This window comes from Brienomyrus brachyistius, chromosome 16 (genome assembly GCF_023856365.1).
Source record: "Brienomyrus brachyistius isolate T26 chromosome 16, BBRACH_0.4, whole genome shotgun sequence".
NCBI classification, from domain to species: Eukaryota; Metazoa; Chordata; class Actinopteri; order Osteoglossiformes; family Mormyridae; genus Brienomyrus; species Brienomyrus brachyistius.
This window is the reverse complement of record NC_064548.1, coordinates 23279453-23303323: the sequence shown is the minus strand read 5'-3', so window position 1 is coordinate 23303323 and position 23871 is coordinate 23279453. Positions and strand designations below refer to the sequence as shown.

The 23871-nt window shown below is 46.6% G+C and overlaps 1 protein-coding gene across 6 annotated transcripts; it reads left to right on the top strand.

Annotated features, from left to right (window-relative positions):
- Positions 1–9629: 9629 nt before the first annotated feature.
- Positions 9630–23859, top strand: LOC125709997 (myc box-dependent-interacting protein 1-like). 6 transcript variants are annotated; one of them, XM_048979098.1, is made up of 19 exons: positions 9633–9870; positions 14193–14273; positions 14737–14791; positions 14943–15037; positions 15961–16056; positions 16152–16259; positions 17270–17362; positions 17755–17840; positions 17947–18022; positions 18141–18184; positions 18432–18476; positions 18978–19053; positions 19507–19635; positions 19893–19991; positions 20277–20300; positions 20940–20987; positions 21100–21192; positions 21368–21469; positions 22104–23859. In XM_048979098.1, the coding sequence occupies exons 1-19, from the start codon at positions 9790–9792 to the stop codon at positions 22203–22205; spliced, it is 1533 nt and encodes a 510-aa protein (XP_048835055.1). In that variant the 5' UTR covers positions 9633–9789; the 3' UTR covers positions 22206–23859. The 6 variants fall into 6 exon arrangements, with proteins under 6 accessions (XP_048835060.1, XP_048835055.1, XP_048835056.1 ...); XM_048979099.1 differs by lacking the exon at positions 18432–18476; XM_048979100.1 differs by lacking the exon at positions 17270–17362 and having other exon boundaries at positions 9634–9870.
- The last annotated feature ends 12 nt before the right edge of the window (positions 23860–23871 follow it).

Here is a 23871-nt window from a genome sequence, read left to right as displayed (position 1 = left end):
TCATAAAAAAGATGATATCCAGACTGTCAGCATTTGCACATCAAATTATGACATATCTGAGTCTCCGCCTGGGTCACATGTGTGTGGAGTTTGTATGTTCTCCCCATGTCATCGTGGGGTTTCCTCCGGGTACTCCGGTTTCCCCCCACAGTCCAAAAACATGCTGAGGCTAATTGGAGTTGTTAAATTGCCCGTAGGTGTGCATGTGAGAGTGAATGGTGTGTGAGTGTGCCCTGCGATGGACTGGCCCCCCATCCTGGGTTGTTCCCTGCCCCGCGCCCATTGCTTCCGGCATAGGCTCTGGACCCCCCGCGACCCAGTAGGATAAGCAGTTTGGAAAATAGATGGATGGATGGATGGATGGATGAGTAGCCCAGAATGTCTTGAAAACAAAAAACATACCATGTAATGAGCCTAAAATCTAAGGGACAGAAAAACATTCAAAAATGGACAGGAGTGAAAGGGTTAACAAAGCAGACCACCCACAAACTAATGTCAAGACGCATGAACACAGTTGCACTGCCAGCATCATTGGTCATTGTTGCATCATTTACGAGCAGTTAAAGCAGTTTCAGTGCTTTATCCCTGATGGAAGTCAGACTGGAAACTATCAAGAATCCTGTGTGAAGAATTATGAGGCAAGTGTGTATTTTATTTGTATCTTCTCTTCCAACCAATATTTTCAGTCCAGATGAATCTGTAATTAAGAATGACCTATTTAAAAAGCAGTGCAGGTTCAGCATTTGGTCTGAGTATTTTCTGTTTGGAGAAAAACAGGAAAACACAGATACTCTCCTGTGCAGAATTATTTTATATATTATTATATATTTTTATGCATATTAATTATGGGCCAAAAAAGGACCTTGTAGAGAGCAGAAAAAAAATACAAAATAGTAAAGTGCCAGTCAGAGGGATGCAATACAATCAAAATTGCTAAACCTTTAAAACTAATCACTGTACAGTCAAGTGTTTTGTGGCCAGCAGCCACTGAAGATGGAAGAAACATGTAGAGAGAAGAAGACACAAATTAACTGCCAAAGCTATGTGTCAAATTAAAGGGTACACGTCCAGAAACCCCTTAAAAACTACAATCTGAATGGAATCTCTGGAAGCGCTATGCATTGTGTGTTACATGACATCGCTAGGGTCACAAAGGCTGAAACGTAACCTACACTCAATAAGACATGTTAGCTAAACAGTCAAGAATGCGCACAGACACGTCTCAAGACTGATTTTATAAAGGTTTTGTGAACAGATGAGATGAGAGTGAGTCTTGATGGAGCAGATGGATGGACCCGTGGATGGTCACCATCTTCAAGCACCAACAGGGTGGTGAAGGAGTGATGGTGTGGGCTGCAGTTATCAGTGATGAACATGTTGGATCTTTCAGACTTCCAGATGGTATAAAAATTTACCACAAAATCTAATTTCATAGAACATACCTTCTTCAAACACTGGCATAGGAAAAAGTCAGCAGCCTTCAAAAAGGTTATGATACACATGCAGGACAGTGTCCCTTTCCATGAGACACATGCAGGACAGTGCCCCTTCCTATGATATGCATGCAGCAAAGTGCTACTTTACATGAGACGCATGCAGGAAAGTGCTCCATTCCATGATAGGCATGCAGTATAGTGCCACTCCCCATGATATGCATGCAAGACAGTACCCCTTTCCATTATATGTATGCAGGACAATGCCCCTTTCCATGATATGCATGCAGGACAGTGTCCCTCTCCATGATATGCATGCAGGACAGTGCCCATTTCCATGATATGCATGCAGGACAGTGCCCCTTTCCATGATATGCATGCAGGACAGTGCCCCTTCCCATGCATCAAACACTTCCATAGATTGGCCAAGAAAGGTGATTGAATTATAACCAGGCCCCTATCGTTGCCTGACTTAACGCCCATTGAGAACTAAAGCGCCTGACTAAACTGTGAGATTTACCAAGATGGTAAGCAGTGCACTTCTCAGAGCAGCGTCTACTGGTCCCAACAGCCACAGCTAATATAGGACACGATTAAAGGAGAAACTCGACTGGTTCAATGGCGAACAGGCTGATGACGGTCACTGTGAAGAAAAGCGGCAATGCAGGACCTTAAACATGGTGAAGTGGACTGTGTAGAACGACTGATAGTTTGTTATTTCGTATAAGGACTGAATAACTAAAACAATTTTATTATTTCTGTTGATGGTGAAGAGAAAAAATCCACTCAGTTTCTGATTGCCTAGTAATTCTGCACACAATTGTGCTTTTTTCATTTTTGTTTCTGAAAGTCTGATGCAACATTTAATCTCTAAATACATATACTTGGTGCAAAATTAAACTTTGACATTTATTTTTATGTCTGCCCAACTTTTACTAAAAATATCTCTGGAAATAGTTCATGTTTAATGATTCTGCACACAGTGTATGATTTGTGTGTCCAAGTATGATTGAAATTGAGCTGCGACTATCTTGTCCAGAACTTCGCATAAAATTGGTATGTTAGAGACAGGTCTGTAACTGCTAAACTCTAGTGGATCTAAACTTGGTTTCTTCAGTGGTGGTCTGATAACTGCTACTTTAAACTGGTCTGACACGTCACCTGGGATGCATTCATTATGCCAGTTATATGTTTTGCCAGAACTCCTAAGGATTCCTTAAGAAGCTAACAGGGCAATGGATCCAGTGTACAAGTGTTCAATTTTACTTTTGTTATTAATGCTTGTAACTCTTGCTCAACTAACTTAAAGACATTAAGGATGTGCACATGTTTGGTTTGCAGCCCACTTATCTGTGGGCCATATTTGAAGTCTAATACTGGTGATGTTTTTGCTAAAGAAGTCTATAAAATATTTGCTACCAATATTAGTTGGCAGCGGAGGTTCAGCCTTATATATAAGAATTAGCTATTGTCTTAAAAAGTCATTGAGGGCTATTTCAATAGCGAACAATAAGGTCAGAGTAACAGGCTGCAGCAGACCTACATAGGACTTGCTTGCATTGTTGCAGGCTATTGGACCATACCAACTTGAAGAGCTCTAACCCCACGGACCACGTGCACCATCGTGTGCAGCACTCCTGTTTGTGAGAATGTGTGTGATCCTTAAACCATGAGGAATATCTCAGGATTTTGAAAGGAGCTGTTTCATTCAAAACCCGACTAACCACTATATTAAAATGTGTGACTTCGTTGTACTACTGGGTAGAGTTCGGGGGGAGGGACAGCAGAGGGTGGTGTTTCCCCTTGTGGTCTGAGTGGAAATTGCAATTAATCTACAAGACCAGCATTGCGCTATGTCCTTTGCTGGCACTATGCATAAGCGGTTTGTCGCCAACTTGCTAACCTATAAGTAGACACAGTAGCAGGTTATATGAGTATCAGATGCGTGTGTAAAGACTTAAGGTAAGAAAGAATCATTTTTGCCCCTACCCCCCACCCCCCCAAGTGCAAACATCAAACTTCGCCTACAGATGTGGACAGATTTGTTGGCACCCTTCCACAAAAAAGCTCAACTATCTCTGAACTTGAATCTGACAAAAGTTTAATGGCATCCGTTATTGTATATTCCATAGTTAACACAAATCAGACTTTGCTTTTGATTATTGGTTCAGTTTAACATTTTATATAATTAAACAAATGAAAATGGCCCAGACACAAAAAGATGATACCCTTAATTTAATATTTTGTGGCACCGTCTTTTGCAGCGATCACTGCCAAAGAGCGATCTCTGTGCTTCACAGTGAGATGCCTGCATTTGCCAGCAGGTAGTCCGGCCCACTCCTCCTGAGCAAACCGCTCAAGCTGTCTGAGGTTTGAAGAGTGGTGTCTCCACACTGTAATTTTCAGATCTTTCCATAACAACAACACATTTATTTTTGTATAGCGCATTATCACAACATTACATTACATATGCAAGTTTTTGCTGCAACTGCCTAATTAGGTCACTAATTAGAGGACTGATTGGTTGAAGAGTCCTCACACCTGGGTGTGAACAGCTGACCTAAAGGTTATCCCAAAAACCTGCACACACACCGGCCCTTTGCAGATAAGATTGACCACCCCTGTCCTGGGAAGTTACCAGCCCCATGAACCTTATACTTTTTAATAATATTCGCAACTATGGTCACGGGATGCTTGGAGATGGTCTTATATCCTTTACCTTTAACACTGTTATCTGTAATCTTCTTTCTGAGCTCCTCAGGCAGCTCTCTCCTTTGCTTACTCTGGTCCATGTTCAGTGTGGTGACATGGTGATACCAAACAACACAGTAGCACGTTCTTCCCCTTTAAATAGGCTGAATGGGTGAGGGGAAGCTTGAAGGCACCTGTGATACTAATTAAGGTTAAAAACTTGACTGTAACACAAGGACTAATAGTCTCTTTAGGGGTACCAAAAAAATCTGTCCATATTATTTTAGCATATCTTTGTAAAATAAACAACAAATCATTTCCATCCATCCATCCATTTTCCAAACCGCTTATCCTATTGGGTCGCGGGGGGTCCGGAGCCTATCCCGGAATCAATGGGCACAAGGCAGGGAACAACCCAGGATGGGGGGCCAGCCCATCGCAGGGCACACTCACACACCATTCACTCACACATGCACACCTACGGGCAATTCAGCAACTCCAATTAGCCTCAGCATGTTTTTGGACTGTGGGGGGAAACCGGAGTACCCGGAGGAAACCCCACGACGACACGGGGAGAACATGCAAACTCCGCACACATGTGACCCAGGCGGAGACTCGAACCCGGGTCCCAGAGGTGTGAGGCGACAGTGCTAACCACTGCACCACCATGCCGCCCCCAACAAATCATTTCTTTTCATAATTTTGTTGATTTACTGTACTTAGTCACTTTAGATTGAATCACTTTTCAGAAGAACTGAAGCACTGTTTCAATGAGCTGTAAGGGTACCAACGAATTTGTCCGTGTCTGTAATACAGCACTAGTCACATGTGCCCGACAGCCAGATTTCTTTGTTTGAACGGGTTCACTTCTATAAAAGCTGTAAAATATCATCTAGTAACCAGATCTTCCTACGGTGTAATGACTAAATCACAGAACCAAATTAGTTCATCCACACATCCGCCTGCCCACTCCTGCATCCACGTTTAGGCCACTTCTTGTAATGAGTCCTGAAAAAAGGGTGTATACACCATAAATATGTCACCATAATGTCACAATAAATTTTACTTTGAAATCACTAAGAAGTACTTAATGACGTGGACAACTGGGTCCTATGACCTGCCAGACGAAAAATAGCTGAGTGCATCTGTGAATCTGTGACGTGACTGCCATCTAGGGATAGGCGATGTGCAGAAGATTTTTTATATATTTCATTTTTAACTTTGCATTTAGAACCAGAATACAATGCACACATCTTAATTAATAAATCACCAACAAAAGAGAAACAATACTGCCGTACTACAAATCATTAATTAGTCTGTACATGGTTTAGACGACACACAGAGCAAGACTCATAAAAACTAAAAACTTAAAAATTTCAATTATCACACTGTAGTATTCGAACACGGGCTGTCACGGTCAATTATATCAAAAATCTATATATGTAATAATATATGTAATAATAAATACATAAATAAATAAAATCAGTCTAATGTTTACCGCCGGTGCTTTTGCAAGACCACAACGTTCCCAACTCATAGGTATCTGGCCTGACACTCTTTCAGACTCATGCTCACACAAGATACCTTACTGCAAATCTGTATTGTTCCACTATAAACCTAATATTAGCTACACAAAACCGTTGAGGTATTTCGCAAACCATACAGAATATTTAAGTGGTAATAACACACTTACATACAAGTAAATGCGTGTGCAGACTTGTCTCGAAGCTGACCAAAGTCGGCAACCTCGTATTATGTAAGATGTATGTGCGGCTAAGTGACGAGGCTGACCTTCGTTTTAGCGTCAATTATTTTGACATACAGGAATCGTAGGAGGTAAATTAAGCAAAGTATTTTAGAAACATTTCTAAAATCCTGTTTTTGCATCTGGAGTACTGATTGTAGACTGACGACATAAAAAATGAATTCAAGCAATTTTAGCATAAGGTTGCAACATAACAAAAACTGACAAATGTCAAGGGTCAAGGAGTCAACACTTCCTGTTTCTACTGTATATTTATATGTACATAGACGCCAACGAACTGCTTTATTAGGTACACCTTGCTAGTTCCGGGTTAGACCCCTTGGAAGCCATTTCAGTACACTGAACCCATTGACATGTTCAAGAAATCAAACTGAGATGGCATGAGCTTTGTGACAAGGCGCGTTTCCTGCTGGAAGTAGCCATTAGAATATTATATATGATGGACATAAAGGGATGGACTTGGTCAGCAACAATACTCAGGTAGATTGTGGCATTTAAATAATGCTCAGTTAGTACTAAGGGGCCAAAGTATGCCAAGAAAATATCCCCCACACCATTACTCCACCAGCCTGAATTGTTGATACCAGGCAGGGTGGATCCATGTTGTCTATGTCAAATTCTGACCCTAACATCTGAATATCGCAATTTTCTTGAAGCCATGGCCACTGTAGCCTCAGGTTCCTGTTCTTAGCTAACAGTGTCACCCAATGGGGTCTTTTGCTCCTATAGGCCAACTGCTTCAAGGTTCAGCATGTTGTGTATTCAGAGATGGTCTTTTGCATACCTTGGTTGTTAAGGTTATTTGAGTTACTGTCGCCTTTCCATCAGCTTTAACCAGTCTGGATGTTCTTCTCTGACCTCTGGCCATTAACAAGCCATTTTTTGCCTCAGAGAATCTCTTCTCATTGGGATGCTTTTTTGCCCATTCTCTGTGAACCGCAGGGTTTGCTGTGTGTGAAAATCCCAGTTGTTCAGCATATGCGACCCATCGCCACAAAATGAGTCTTAATGGTAGAACTGCACCCATAAGACTCATTTCGTGGTGATGGGTCACATATTTTTTAAATACTCATACCAGCCAGTCTAGCACCAACAACCAAGTCACTTAAATCACCTCTCTTCCCCATTCAGGTGTTTGATGTGAACATTAACTGAAACTCCTGACCTGAATCTGCATGATTTTATACATTGTGCTGTTAACAAATGATTGGAAGATTAGATACTTGCTTCAAAGGGCAGTGGAACAGGTGTGTCTAATAATGTGAGTGTATACTGTTACGGACAAGCATAGTGAAAGACGGACAATCCACGCTGTGACTCACAAAAGAAAGGGGTTTTATTTGAAGTATAAGAAAACAAGAACAAAAGGGACCACGGGGGGGGGGGGGGGGGGGGGCAGGGGCAAACAAAGAAAGGAGGGTAAAACAACAACTATATATATATATATATATATATATATAGATAGATAGATAGATAGATAGATAGATAGATAGATAGATAGATAGATAGATATTATACCAAACAAGTATGAGGAACAGAGGTAAGACATGCGATCAGGAATCCATAGTGGAACAACCGCAGGTACAGACACAATGACCACAATGAGGAACAAGGGCAAGGATATACAGATATACACACAGATAAGGGTAAGACAAAGGACAGATGTGGGCCAGTTACAATTACTAGAAACCAGTGGTGAAAATTTTTTTCTGCTAACTACTACCAACATTTTTTGCAGATAAAATTTAAAGGTCAGAAATGTTTGTAAATCTTAAAATCAAACATATATGTTCCTGTCTGTTGTGAGCATGTCTGCAACAGTCTAGTTTTGGGTAAATGGAACCACGTTTGTTGTCCCCAAGCAGCCTCATTGTTGGCAAAATGTCAGCATAGGCCAGTTGTGAAATAGGGCTTCTCAGACAAAATTGCTTACATCTTGCAAACAGAAGATCATAGAAAGAAATTTTCACTGAAACTTTATTCCAGAGACTCCAGTGATATCCAAAATCCAGTGATACCCAACTGTCCTAAATATCCCTTGGTAATCACTCTGATCTGACAGATGGAACTTAAGTGTTAAGCAGGTTAAAATTGTACCTATTTAGGTATTTTTAAGGGATTCAGAGCTAAAAACCAAAACGAAGCTAAATTCATATAATTAAAATTAGCGGTTAGCAGTTATCATACTATGTAGTATATATAGTATACTATTTTTTAGTGGTTTATCGGTTTAGCATAATTAAGTTAAACTTTGGAGTTCGTGGATTAGTGGTTATTGAAGGTAACTTTTAGGTTAGCTGCACCCACTACGGATAGGAACAAGCACAGGTCAGGGCAAATAGCAGATGAATCAAACTCTGGGGGAGACCAGATAACCAGGGTAACTGAACAATACTACAAGCATGGAATTGGAAGAAAAATCAAGGAACTATAACATACACACAAATACATAATTGACAAAAAAAATACAAATACAAAGTAACATAAATGGTAACTCATAATTCAAACTCATAACAGAAAGGGAAGCCTGGATGATATGGCCACCCACTCAGCCCATTAAGCTATGCAGCAACCTAGGGAACAGCAGAAACAGAAGGAGCTAACACCAAACGGGATGGCCAGCGACACCTGCTGGGCAAATGGGGAACTCTCATCCATAAGGGGGCAGGTCAGGGACCAAACCTGACAGTACAGTGAGAGAGAGAGAGAGAAAGAGAGATTAGGTATATGTATCATTCTAGGGGCTCACCATTCATTTCTATGGACATAACCCTAATCCCAACTATGACAACCCTAACCTTACCCAGCCTTAACCTTAATCAGAAGTAACCAAACAAAATACAAGACTATTTTGGCTATTTCAGTTTTTTGATTGCATTTACAGATTTTTATAAAGCTAAATTTTCCCTTGTGTGTCTTATTTGGTCCCCACAATGTAATATACATACCCACACACGCGCGCGCGCACAGACACACACACCAGATGGAGTTATATTCCCTTACACTTGTTATTATTTGGAAGGAGCAGTACGGAGCAGCACCCTCGGGAAGCGATTGAAAATCACTCTTCCCTTTGAAGCAGAATGACACTGGGAACCTTAACAGCACATTCCAGTCGTCTATGTATTTCCACGTGTGCGTCAGCAGGAACAGGGAACAAAAATGACGATGCAGAAAACGCATGCTATCCAGAAAGGCACACTGTTAAGTTAAAACAACTTCTGACTGCCATAACTGTATCTGAAACAGACAAACGATACACATTGTGTAGCACGATGCTATATGAGATTGGGGCTAAACGGGAATAATGCACAAACCTGTCCAAAAAATTACAATTAAAATTAAAATTACTCACGTGGGATTTAACGTAACACAATATTAAATAATTCCGGATTGGTGGCCGATACAAATTAATGGGAAAATTCAAAGATGGCTTCCTTATGGAATTTTCCGTTGACATCTGAAAACATCAGTGATGGTTCTGGGTATTTAAAATGGTTAATTTCATTTAGCCTACATCAGTCAAATTCAGCATTTACAGAGAAATATTGATATTCGATATAACCAGTAATTCAAGATAATAATTGGGAATATATCTATCCACAGCTGTTTCGCAGATAAGTCGCTGTATTATTTTTCCAAAATCAAATTTTAGATAAATCAGTGTGCATATACACCCGTTTCCTGCAGACGAGCCTCGAGCGCTCGGCTGCGCTCAGAAAACCGTGCGGCTCCTTTAAGAGGGTTTGTCCAGCATGGGGGAGCTCCCGTCCCCTCTTCTTACACTCGTTTTTTTTTCTCTATACGCTTTCTCCCCCCTTTTCACCTCTTCCTCCTTAACATATATACATTTCCTGACTCATCAGATTGTCTAATAGACGCGTTTTTAAAGGAAACAAGATGGCTGAGATCGGCAAGGGGGTTACTGCCGGAAAGCTGGCGAGTAACGTGCAGAAGAAAATAAACCGAGCGCAGGAAAAGGTAAGACCCTGATCGCTTCGACCGGTGATGGAGCCGGGGCTCCGCTATCCGCCTCAATGTCAGCGCCGGACGCTCGCCGTCGGTCGCCGATTTAGCTGCCAGTGACGCTTTCGGATCGCCGCGTTGTACCACAGCATAGAGAGTGGCGTCTAAAAATAGTAAATGTAACCGTACGATTGCGTTGGCAACTGGGTTTCTGTCTGGTCGTCAATCGTATTGCGTTCTTGGGGCATTTTGTGTGCTGTAATAAAGCACCGCTAATGTTTGATAACGACGTGTTATACTCGGCAATAAACCATTAACTATTATTATTATTGTTATTATTGTTGTGGTTATTGTTCATTACGGTGAGTATTTTTCAGAAACCATCTCTGCGACGATAAATCTCCCTTGCGCACATTGGTATAATTTAAAGTGCGCTGCTGGCCAGATAGGGGCTGCCTGCTTTTCCCCCTCGGCGCGGCGAGGGTCTCACCTTAGGACTACTGGAAGTCTCGCAGCTGCGTGCTTTCTAATAATGCCGACTTTGTCGTATATTCAGCCTTTTCTGCATTGCGCTCAGCTGATTTGGTGTGCGGGGAGTCGGGCACAAGACGCAGCTGCCGCGTTAGACATTTTGGAAAATAGGCGCTTGCTCGTTTAAGACGTGATTTCGGTTCTAGCTGAGTCAGTAGCATGTCCTGCATGTACAGGGGTATCTATGGCAGGGCATGAACAGGGATTCCCTACCCCCAACACACGCACGTTCTTTTACACGTTCAAGGGGGCAGAGCTGAACAAAGATTCTGGAGACGTGGGGATTCCCACACGTCGTGGTAAGGGACTGGATTAGGGAACAGGACAAATGATACTTGACAGCCGATGTGGGAAGAGCTATGGGGGGCATGCCTTTGCCAGCCGCCGTACCCCTCCCCACACACGCACACGCACACACACACACACACACACACACACACACACACACACACACACAAGCTGTTACTGCTGTATTCAGAGCTATTTTGCCACACATGACTGTGAAAGAGAAGCCTTTCAGGTTGCATGAAATTCCTCTTGTCCATTTGTACCCCTTCTGTGAACCACTTCCTTCATCTGCTTCCATCTACTCATTTCCTGTTAGCTCATTGCCTTCCTCCTATCACCTCTGTTGCCGTGGTTGCCAATTTTGGCCTGTTTGGACGCCGACTAGAAATGCCTCCATTGCTCTTGTTTTGTCGTCACGATTTTGTCTTTTTGCATGTCATCCTTTTCTAAAGTAGAAAAAAATAAACACTGATTCGAAGGATGTGAAATGTCAGATTAGCTAATAAAATAAGGAGCTTGTTTTTGAGGAAGTGCTGAGCTGTGTTTTAAAATAAAGTGACCAGTGGAAATCGAGACTTAAATCACAACTTATGCACTCTTACTTCAGTTGTTACTGCTAAGTTAGTACAGTCAAACTAACTTCCTGTTTAAGGCTTAGACTTCCACCAAGATCCTGAATCTGACATGTTGAATTTGGTTATCAGTCACTCATATGAAACAGTGATGGAGAAGTTCTTTGGAGTGATTGTTTTGTGGTAAATTTTATTCCCAATTTTGAGCTGGGAATTTAGGGGTCTATGCAGTAGATGAACAGTTATAATGACTCGGAAGGTCTTGGTCCGGATGGTTCTTGATGAAGGACCAAGTTGGTCGATCTTAAAGTGATCTCACGAGGTTAACACAACATCAGATATCTAGAGCTTCTTTCTAGCTACCAAATCTGAGATAATCCACAGGCTTTGCATTGACAACACAAGAAGGTCATATGGTTTCTGTAAATTCCTGAAATGAACGCTGCCTTTTCATGGAAGGGCACAGTGTCTTCTGGAGTGGAAGCTGCTACAGAAAAGGTGTCACACTCGGACAGCTTGCTAAGTGCTTCATACATCATCTACTTGAAGGTCTGATTTGAATTTTCTCACTTTCTGCTAAGGGTCTTACCTTTGCCGTCGCCATCCCCCTCCCCCAGTCCCATCCCTGGTGTCTCCATGTAGACCTGATGGTTCCTATGAATAGTGCACAGAGTGTGGCTCTCGTTCATCCCGCCTGGATTCCAGTATGCCTGGTGGCAGAAGCAGCTTTGAGGCTATTTTCGCCACTGGCCTGAAACAAAACACCAGCGAGGGGAGGCTAGACCTCTGTACCCCAGTAAAGCCAACAAGGGGCGACCATAAGGCCTCTGAACAGATTGGTGGACTGACTTCCTGTTTTGAAGCAGTTCAGAGTTTCACTCTGTAGCTTGTTTGAAGGATGATCCTTCCTCAATAACCATCCACGGCGATTACTGTGTTCACACCTGCCAAAATGAATGGCGCCAAAACCGAAAACTACCCAGAGTTTGATTTAACCAGACTAAAAAGTACAGGTGTGAAAACAGTCTTAGTCTCTGGATGAATAGATTAGTGGTTTTTGTTGCAATCTAACTCCTTATTGTAGGTCCCCGAGTTCTGATCACTGGGAGTTTCAATAAACGGTTAAATGTAACATTGCACACTCAAGTCAGTTAACCGGGTGTTCTGGGGGCTGCCACGTGCCATCGCAAGAAGCAGGGGCCACATCTGGGGGAGCACGGGGGGGGGGGGTCATTGTGTTGCATGTGAGTGCTGCTCAATTTGAGCTCGTTTCTCCTGTTGTGGGACGCGTTAATTATTCAGCCGCAGCTGCTCTGTCACCCAAGGCACAGACTCCTCAGTTTCGGGAAGAATTATCTGCTGTGATTTGTAACTTTGTGAGAGTGTCCAGACTCTTTAGTTGGTAGTTTCTGATAACTGCAGATCAGGTTTTGAAGTCTCATCGGAAAAAGAATATGTATACTTTGAAAGTATTGAAAATGACATCCATAGTAAATACCGGGAAACATAAACTGTGTGTGTGTGCGAGGGGTTTCGCTGACATTACAAACGGTTCGTTGCTGAGACCAATCTGCCGCTCCCTCCGTCAGAGGGGTCTGTATACAGGAACTGGATGTTTTATCATGGGAGAAAAAAGGAAGTGAAATTCATGGCACACACACGTATAAACTGGGAAGGTGAAACCAGACACTAGTGGGGAAGTGTGTGCGACACCTTCATGCTGAATGCTGGCGAAATATCTGATATCAGTCACAATGCTTCAGTAAATTATTTAGGAAAATGCACATTTTGCCCTGCAGTATTTAGCAGATACACCTTCTTACAGATACATGAATTTATTTCTGTTTCACCAGTCCCTGACTTTGTGTGATGATTCCTCGGTCCGGTGAAGAGTTTGCACGCCACTCTCTGTGTGACGCTGGGCTGTTTAACCTCTGCCTGTCCGGTGAGGCATGGCTGGTTTATCTTCTTGAGGACCTTCTGGGCTGTGCCTGCTAACCAGGCTTCAAGTACATTGCAGAGGAAATCCTGCCACAACCGGACAGAGCAAAATAACAATCCCCTCCCCCCCCCAACCTGACTACTTCCGTTTCAATGAACAATTAAAGAACTGATCTTTAATTGACTGAAATGTATTTGTGGCGCTTGTTGACAAGGTGCAAAGTGAACCAAAATACTAATGGATTGTCACGCGATCGTGTTCAGCAACTTGCGATGACTGTCTTTCTTATCAAAGACGTTGTATACAAATAGATTTGAATCAATTTCCCAGTGCAGCAGGGAACAGCAGTATAACACGCAAAACAAACTGAAAATGCAAGATGGATGAAAACGGCTGTAAGCAGAACAAGGTTCAAGCGATCAGTACACAGCTCATTTGCAAGTGTTGTGCGTGAGCTTGTGTGTGTTTGTGTCTGTGTTTGGTGGGGAAGATAAAAGCGAAACATTGGGAGGTAGAGATGGGAGAGAGGAGAGGTACGTAGGAGGAAAAATAAGATTGATTGGGGGAAGGTTATTGTTTGGCCAACCAAGGCAGGTCGGGCCCACCGTGCACCAGGAGCAGGCCAGAGGGAGAGGCATGGCGGTCGCCCCGACAGTGCCCCACCCAAGATACCCCTACCCCAGGCAGATCACACCCCACACGTTATGGTACCCCTATTATAGGACGGAGTTTGTTTTCATTTAGTTTGAATGAGTGGGAGGGAAAGTGCTGATTTGGTGTGATGCATGAAAGTAAGCAGGTCTTGCAGGTTGGTCCAATCTGAGCTCCACGATTTTGGCAAAAGCTGTGCAGGTTCTCACCTTTATTCACACTTGCCGACTTCATTACCCAGAACAAAACTGCTGTGTGTACATGTGGCTAACTGTCAAGCTGATGTTGTAGATGAGCAACTGTTTTGAGGCATTGTCATGGATGTCACCCCCCCCCCCCCCCTCGCCCCCCAGGTAATGCAGAAGCTGGGCAAAGCTGATGAGACTAAGGACATCTTATTCGAAGAGGGAGTGCTGAACTTTCACAAGCAGCTGGTGAGCATGTCTCCCGTCCTTGCGTGACTCCCGATCTCTCCAAGCACTTCCCCTTTAACAGACCCACGGACGTCGTTGGGCCCCATCGCTCGGGACTATAGCCCAGATACCAATCTTCTGGCCGCGGCCAAACTTGGCTCAGCTCCTGATCTTTTCAACAGCTTGAAACTCCCCTGAACAGGCGCCGAACTGACCTCCATTTTGTCTTGTCCTGCATCCTATAGGATCCCCCTTCTTATCCGAGTTCCCCTTTCATGTCTCTCTCCTCTGCGTCATATAAGTCGGTGTTTCCCAAGCAGGTCCTCGGGGATCCCCAGACGGTTCCATGTTTTTTGCTCCATCCCAGCTCCCAGTAAGAATGTGGGCTGTCTGGGGGACCCCGAGGACCCCAAACAGTGGTATAAACCACCCCTTTCCGTGTCGTGCTGCTTGTGATCATCTCCCTGTGATGCTCTATCTTCAGACTGAGGGCACCAAACTGCAGAAGGACCTCAGGGCCTACATGGCTGCCGTCAAAGGTCGGCCACCCGTAATGTCCGTCTGTCTGCGGCTGCGTGCCTGTCTTCCCGGAGTGACCCTCTGGGTGATTTTGTGTTATCTCACAGTCCCTCACTGTCCCCACTGAAGCTTATTTTTTCCTGGCACCACCCCCCCCTTCCCCCCCCACAGCAATGCACGAGTCATCCAAGCGCCTACAGGACTGCCTGGTGGAGATGTACGAGCCAGAGTGGTATGGGAAGGATGAAGTGGACTCCATCGTGGAGGTCAGCAGTCCCACTGAGCCCTTGGTGACTAGTGTGGTGGAGAACAGCTGCCTGGGTTGTCACAGGGACAGTCGTGTCAGCGTGTGTGTGTGTGTGTGTGTGTGTGTGTGTGTGTGTGTGTGTGTGTGTGTGTGTGTGTGTGTGTGTGTATGTGCTCACATGCCCTAAAGTGTAGAGTGTAGGATTCTGTAGAGCCTGGTATCCTTGACAGTCCCTTACCCTGCCTTTACTGCCCTCCACCCCCCACTACTTTGATGCTCCCTACACCCTGATAATCATCACACAGACAGCACCAGCTCCCGCTGTGCTCTCACACCCCCCCGCATCACCCATATACACCCCACTTCTTATCCTTCACACTCTGTTTTTTACACTTTGAAGGAGACACCATCCGAGCTGTAAATGAGATAGTGCAGAAGTCTTTATAGTGGCAGCCATTAGTTGTCCATCTAACTAATTGTCCAAAATTTAATGAATCTGAGAGGTAGCAGTGTTATATTGGTCAGGGTTTTGTCTGTGTGTGTCTGTATTTGTGTCTGTCAGTCCGTGTGGGTCCGTGTGGATCCGTGTGGGTCCGTGTGGGTCCGTGTGGATCCGTGTGGATCCGTGTGGGTGCGTGTGGGTGCGTGTGGGTGTGTGTGGGTGTGTGTGTGTCTGTCAGTCTGTGTGGGTGTGTGTGTGTGTCTGTCAGTCTGTGTGGGTGTGTGTGTCTGTCAGTCTGTGTGGGTGCGTGTGTGTCTGTCAGTCTGTGTGGGTGCGTGTGGGTGTGTGTGTGTCTGTGTGGGTGTGTGTGTGTCTGTCAGTCTGTGTGGGTGTGTGTGTCTGTCAGTCTGTGTGGGTGCGTGTGTGTCTGTGTGTGTGTGTGTGTGTGTCTGTCAGTCTGTGTGCGTCCAGTGTGACACTGAGCTCTGCTGCCATTGCAGGACACCGACGTCCTGTGGACGGACTTCCATCAGAAGCTGGTGGACCACGCTTTGATCTCCATGGACACGTATCTCGGCCAGTTCCCCGACATCAGGGTAGGATCTTCTCCTTCTGTTCCGGGGATGTTCTGTGGAAAACCCTGCCCTCCCCATTCGGTGGCGTGACACAGTCGGGCGCTGCTCTTCTGCAGGCACGCATCGCCAAGCGGGACAGAAAGCTGGTGGACTACGACAGCGCGCGGCACCATTTTGCATCACTGCAAAAGGGCAAGAAGAAGGATGAGGTGAAGGTTGCCAAGGTAACGGCCGCCACGTGGCTGCCCGTCGGCAGGCATCCTGCTGCTTGGTTTGAGCTCTGACGAGTTAAATGTGGGTTGTCACGGTTTGATTAACTAGCAGCTGTAGACCAGCTGTGTGCTTGTGTGTGTGTGTGTGTGTGTGTGTGTGTGTGTGTGTGTGTGTGTGTGTGTGTGTGTGTGTGTGTGTGTGTGTGTGTGTGTGTGTCTGTGTGTGTGTGTGTGTGTGTGTGTGTGTGTGTGTGTGTGTGTGTGTCTGTGTGTGTTCAGAGTTTTCTGTATCTCAGAGAACAAATATCCTGACAAATGTAATAAATCCTATAAATCACTGGCAGTTTGGGCACATTTTTTTTTTTTTATGAAACACGATTTCTGAAGCTGTGTTTGTCTTGATCTGTATTTCAGTTTTGGCAGAAACAGTTTTGGTATCATTAACTGGCCTAGATGAGTCATTGGGATCCCCCACAAAGACGTGTGTGTGTGTGTGTCTGTGTGTGTCGACAGTGTGATAAAAATCTGTTATTTTGACGTAGTGGGGGTTGATTTTCTGGCCCCCAATAGAACAACCTCAGTCTATAAAAATCAGTGACTGCAGTCAAAAAACGAAAAATTCCAAAACACTTGTATTTTGTTTGGTTACTTGTGGTTAAGGTTACGGCTGAGTAGGGGTTAGGGTTGTCATTTTTGAATTTTGATTTTTCCCCATGGAAATAAATGGAGAGTCCCCACAAAGTGTGTGTGTGTGTGTGTGTGTGTGTGTGTGTGTGTGTGTGTGTGTGTGTGTGTGTGTGTGTGTGTGTGTGTGTGTGTGTGTGTGTGTGTGTGTGTGTTGGTCTCTCTTGGTTGGCTGCTGTCACGCTAATGTAATCTCTACACTGCCCGCTGCTCTGTACGTGTCTCACTGGTTGTGTGTGGGTGTGGCTTAGCGCCATGGTGACCACGGCCCTGCCTCTCGCCGTCTCTCTCTCTCTCTCTCTCTCTCTCTCTCCCCCCCCCCGTCCATGCGTGGCCAGCCAGTCTCTCTCCTGGAGAAGGCAGCCCCCGGCTGGGCACAGGGGATACTGTCGGCCCATCATGTGGCTCAGACTAACCTGTCCCGGAGCCAGGTGAATGTTAACCTCGTCCTCTTAGTTCGGCTCCCCGCCCTGCATGACTTGCCGTCAGATTTGACCGTAACGGATTGCAGCCTGCTTGCTCAGAACTTAGCATCGTTTTCCTTTCTGTTGCTCGTGCATCTTTTCCGTCTGTGAGCCTGTCCCTTGTTTACTCGCTCTCTCCCTGGATACATTTTTTTTTTAGCTCCGCATTCTGGCAAATTTTGCTGCTTTCCTGTCCTTTTTCCGCACCTCCCTAGTTGCGACCTCTGCTGACCTTTCCATGGCCGTCTTATGACCGGTCAGGTTAGGGATGAACATCCTGACTCACAAGCTTCAGTGGTCAGTCCTGCTTCCCCACCATTTTTCACCAACTGCATGTGTGCGTCTGGGGTGTCGTTCAGGCCGAGGAGGAGCTGGGGAGAGCCCAGAAGGTGTTTGACGAGATCAATGTTGACCTACAAGAGGAGCTTCCCTCCCTATGGAACAGGTAAGGCTGGGCGAAGGATGTGAGGTAGCCATCTTTAAATTCCAAGCATGTTGTCCAAGGTAATGGGGCATGTTACAGAGATGTGCCTCTTTATCACTTTCTGCAGTCGAGTTGGCTTCTATGTCAACACCTTCCAGAGCGTGGCTGGTTTGGAGGAGAAGTTTCACAGAGAAATGGGCAAGGCAAGAAATGCCTTTTACTACAGAGTGATTTCAGTGATGTTAACTTCTACTTCAGACCTTTCTTTTGCTTATTTGGTCTCTCGTAACATTATCTTTCTCACTTTCTGTCTCACTGCAGCTGAGTCTGAACCTTAATGACGTTCTGACCAAACTGGAGGAACAGTGAGTCTGATTTACCGCAGTCTTCACGCTTGGCTCTCTGGCCTATCTTGTACCTGTCTACTGTGTCTCTTACTTAGGTGGCCCCAGTCTGTCGTGCGACCCCTGTGGTCACGTGACCGTCTGTCATTTTGAGTGTGGTTTATCTCCTGGTGGTGTCGTCCTGTAACAAACACGTCCTTCTCTGGTTTGAGTTGGTGGAAACATTTTAGACTAAACACACCAACACCCTCCCCCCCCCCCTTTACAGAAAGGCAGGTAAAGTGCTTGAGAAGACGGAAGCCAAAGTGAAGAGGTAATGGGTAGCTTGTTGTTGGTTGTGGGGCGGGGGGGGTCAGACACCAAGGTGTCACAGTTGCATGGGCCTGGGTCTAGAGGGCGATGTTGAGCGTCAGTTGAGTGTCAGTTGTGTTCTGAGAGAGTGGAGCATCTATCTGAGGGAGGGAACATCTGCAGCGGCTGTCTTGGTGTGAGCCCTGGATGGGTAGCCGCGCCACACTTGCATGAGAAAGCTGCACGGAGGCTGCATGGTTGCTCGGCACCTGCTCTGGGTCTGATTGCCGAGATGCTTGCAAGTTTGGGCAGAGACGGGGAAACTGGAATCCCGCAGAGTGGGGGCCGGAAGGGGGGACTCCGTACACAGCTCTTAGCTTCTCGTCAGCATCCAGGTCTCCCTAAGATACTGTCCACTAGTGCTGCCCCCTGTTGGTGAAAGGAAAACTCACGGTCACCTGTCCTGTCTTCTCCAGGAAATGATCACTGCTGATGTTGTCTGTTTGTCCCCTCTGCTCTGCAGTGACATGGGTGGAACCAACAACTCTCTCACACCTGGGGGGACCACTGCCCCAGGAATTCCTAAGTCTCCTTCCAAGGTAACGTTCCCTGAAATGGGACGGGGGGGGGGGTGGGATGGTGGGCATGAGAAGCATCATCTACTCTGAGGTTTAGGAATAGACTGGCTCAGGAAACACTGAGGTCTGCTTATTGTACGAAGCCTGTAAATGTGGAGCTGTGAAGATCGGAGGTTCTGCCCGAGACAGCGAGTCGCGTTGTGACTCCACCTCCATGCTCTGTGGGCACCATGCCACATTCAAGGTGTCCCCTGGGGGGGGAGGAGGGGGGGGGTTCCTGTCTTTCATTTTCTCTCTTCACAAAATGAAGGTAAAATGACAGTGTGTGTAGGATGCAGGCAGGACGCTGACGTGGGCCCGGCCACGTGCCGCTAACCAGTGTCTGCTAACTCTCCGCCATGTCTATTTCTGTCCCCGCCGCATTCGCGTGTGTGTCACAAATGCTCTCGGACTCCTCCCCCCGACCCCCCCCAGCTGAAGCCTGGACCGCCGGTCCCACCCCCACCCAAGCTGACGCCATCCAAAGACCTGAAAACGGAGAACATCATCAACCTGTTTGGCGAGACGTTCGTGCCTGACATTAGCGTTACGTCCCCCTCGCAGGTCAGCCGGTCCCCAAGTGTCACCTTCCTCTTCCTTATCATCTTCCTCGTCCCTCCATATCAAACATCTCGCCATCGCTTCTGGGTTCAGTCCCCCGTCACCAGCTCCTAACCCCCAATTTCTCTGCTGTCATTAAGGATACCTAATGCATACATAATTATTATTACTATCATCACTACCCATTACCCATGATTCCTGGCACCATCACTTCCCCACTTACCTCAATGAAGAGTCAGCTTCTCTCCCTCTCGTGGCAGTTTGAGGCCCCTGCGGGGGGCAGTCTGCTTGACATGGACTTTGACGCTCTGAAGCCAGCCTCCAGCCCAGGGGCCCCTGCCGTCCCTGCCTCCCCTCAGGTGGGTGTAGCCCTCCCGGAGGATGTGGGGAGGCCGTGACAGGTGGCCTGGCGCAGGGCAGAGCCAAACCCCACAGTGTGTGCGAGCATTATTGCCACTGCCTTCTGTAAGACCTTCTGAAATCCACTTTACACTCGACCTGGGTTCCTGCCACGGTATGAACGTTCACGAAGGTGGAGATTTAATGGCATCCCCGTCCACGAAGCATAAATCCCTTTCCCTGTAAAACGAGGAGCACGCTTGTCGTTTACCTGTCTCTCTCTCACTCCTCTTGCCTCACGGAAGGCGGCGTCTTGGGACCCGTGGGAGGTAAGCTGATTTCCTGTTGGCTGATAATTATCTCCAGAACCTCCCATTCTCTCATTGTCCGTGTGGCCTCCGGGTTCCATCTTGGCTGGGGGTGGGGGTTGCATGCCAGCCGGCGTGACGAGTCCCTGCCCACCACCATGGTGATTCATCGAACACCCTCTTTTCAGACTTCATACTCATCGCCTTCCTTTACCGCAGGTGTCTGTGGTTTTCTCTCTTGCCTGATGTTCCTGCTGGGGACGCTATGGTGACACTCTGGCTCAGCCCCGGTACTTGGTGGCTTATCCCTCATCTGACCTTCATGTGCCAACTGGGCCTCTGCCTGGAAACAGTCCCACCGCCCCCCATTCGGTGGTGTTTGGGTTGGACAGTTCTCAGGAAGAATGTCTTGCCCCTGTCCCCCCTGAGACTATAGTTGGAGTGGGAGGAGAGATGAGAGGGTGTCTGTGAAGCTGATTGAGCAGTGAGGGTGTCGAACAAGCTGTAGCCAGAGTGGGCAGAGATGTTGCCGCTCAGGCTGCAGCTGAAGTGGGAGGAGCATTAATAGGGTGCCTGTGTAGCTCATTGGACAGCGAGACTGTCACTCAGGCCACGCGTCTCAGTGATAGGTCCTCACATGCCCGTCCTCCTTTCCCACAGCAGACAGACGCAGCTGAAGTCTCCTCAAACACGCCAGCCGTCGATTCTGTAAGTCGTTCCCTACGCTCGCACGTTAGACGTACCCAGAGTTGTTTCGCGTGCTCTCGGACCGCTCGTCGTTCATTGGCCGGTGCCAGCTTGCACGTCTGTTTCCACTCAGGATGCCGTCCCTGCCGAATCAGCGGAACCGCAGCCGGCGGAAACCAACGGATCCGCGGAGGAGGTGGACATGCCCCCTGGATTCCTCTACAAGGTGAGCTTCCGTGCTGTCGTGTGTGGGTCTCCAAGCCCATGAAGGTCTCCTTACTGCACTGGGAGAGCCATCCTGGACTATGTGTCCCAGGATGGGAGGATGAAATGTAGACGCCATTTGTGTCCCAGAGTGGAGGGCAGCGGACTGCCTAACATAAAACTGTGTACCACACCAGGTCATGGTGATGCACGACTACGTGGCCAACGATTCCGATGAGCTGGAGATGAAAGCCGGGGATGTGGTTTTGGTTATGACCTACGACAACCCTGATGAGCAGGTTGGTTCTCCCTGCACTGCCTCCCCCGGCCACCAGTGGCCGCCATCAGCACAGTGTGAACAATGATGCGCTCGGAACATCATTATTGGCCACTGATATTGCGTAGCACATAGATCGTAGCAAAGACGCCAGGCAGATAGATAACAGATTTTAGTGGTAGAATTTGAAACCTTGCAGTCCAAGGGTCCAAAATTACATACTTACACAGTAGGTACTGAATTTCACCAGAAGCCTACAGCTTGACCGTTAGTGTAGTATGTACGGTATGTATGCATACATTTGTTCACACCATAGTGCCCATCTTGCTTATTGCCTGATAGTACTTCCTTTGCCATCTTGACAAGGATTTCTGAGCAAGCAACGTTCTTTGTTGCTCCAGTGGCCTTATGGGATAGCATAGCATCCATCGGCTGCACACCTCCCAGTTTCACGGAATGTAGTATGTCACCTGGGTCATACTGCTCAGGTCGGATACTATATTTCGGCTACTACATAGAAATATATGCGATTTCCGACACAAGTCTTTGTCTCCTGCTCATACTTGCCATATAAACCTGCCTGAGAACAGGGACACGCGCAGACTAAAAGTACACTAACACTAGACTCTCAAACCCCCCCTTTGGACCGCCTGCAGGACGAAGGCTGGCTATTGGGGGTAAAGGAGTCCGACTGGCTGCAGACCAAGGAGCTGAAGATCAAGGGCGTGTTCCCCGAGAACTTCACCCAGCGTGCGTGAGCTGCAGCGCCGGCAGGGGGACGCCTCCTCTGCCCTGCGCCTACGCCGCCACACCCAGAAGTCTTGTGCCGGAAGTCTGCCTGGGGGAGCCAAAGGCCCGGGCACCAAGGGCCAGCCGTGCATCATGGGAAAGCTACGTGTAGAGACGTGGTAGCCGGCTCGTCGTCGTGCTGTTGGTTCACTTATTTATTCTGTTTAGTTTTGTTGTGCCCCCCCCCGCCCCCAGAGTGGAATAATCCTTGTTTAATATTTTAAACGTTCTTACAGGTTCTCATTGCCTAAATCCCTGGACGCTTGTGTACCGTGTTCGTTTTGTTCAGCAGATTGTTATTGGCTGTCGTGGCAGGGATCTCTCAGGGGATTGGACCACTTCTGATCCACCCCTGAGCGCTTTTGGGATGCAACCCCCACACCTGCTCCTTTTGTGTCTGATTCCCACCTCACACGTCCGCTCGCCTGCCCGTGGGTTTGGGAACCATAGTGCAATCCCAAATGGACCGATGGAAGATACTGGAAGCGTTATCATTTGTGTGAGATAAAGCCTTCCGGAATGCACTGACAGGATGTTTAATGACGTTTTATGGCAATTTAGTTTAGCGACAATAAGGAGTGTACTCTAACTGGTTGACATGAGACAGAGTTTAAAAAAGTGCTGTATGTCCGCAGTTTTCTAGATGATTCTATACAGAACTATTTTAATACAGTGGGTTAAAAGGGGAAATTGGACAGGCTACCCAGTCTTTTAGCAATCACCCATTGATGCGCGTTCAGGTGTTCTGCCTACTGTCCGTCCTCTGGCCCAACACGTGGTAATTCCCAGTTACTGCCACATTTTGACTGGAAACTTGCAGCCAGCTTGAAGATGAACTGTGGGTACTGTATTTTCTAGGAGATCTGCTGTATGTTCCTAAAACCTTCCGAGGCTGATGCATGTTGGGTAAAACCTTGGGTTTCATCTCAGCCCCCTGCCCTCTCAGCTCATACAAACGGGGATGACAGTGAAATAAATATTTTCTGGATTTTATTTTGTGTACAAACTGGAACTTGTGGCTTGTAACCTGGGTGGTATGCCATTTGAATCATGTCGTGTTGCATAGCTATTTCCTGGAATGTCGGAGTACTCTGTGTAAGGTGGATGTGTACTGTGTGTGTATTGCATTGCCCTCTCCTGGAGTTGTGTGCTAATTTTCGATATTTTGTTACCATGGAAATGGGAGATTTTGAGCCGCCCGGCCCATTTTCCGGTGAACCGCTCTTTCTTTGCCTGCTGTAATTTCACCCCCTGGCCAGTTGGTGGTGCTCCTCCCCTTCTTTTAACTGTCTAACCAGCAGCCGAGTGGCGGGCCAGTCCAAAGCCACGCGGGCTCCCACAGCCACGCTGTCCGCTTGACGTTTCTCTGTAATGGATCAGTGTCGTGTAACACATGCCTAGTGTATATACCAGTAAACACTAACCCCCCTTCAGATGAGTTGTGTTGTCATACGCATGCAGTATTCTCTATCCTACCGCCACCCCGCGTGCTATGTGTGGATTTCAGTAAGGGAGGGGTGGGGGCTGGGCTCACCTCATACTGACCAACTTACAAACGTGTTTATTCGAAACCTTCTGACCAGCTGTCTCGACTCTGGCAATAAATACGGGTTGAACCCCAGACTTCTGTCTCTT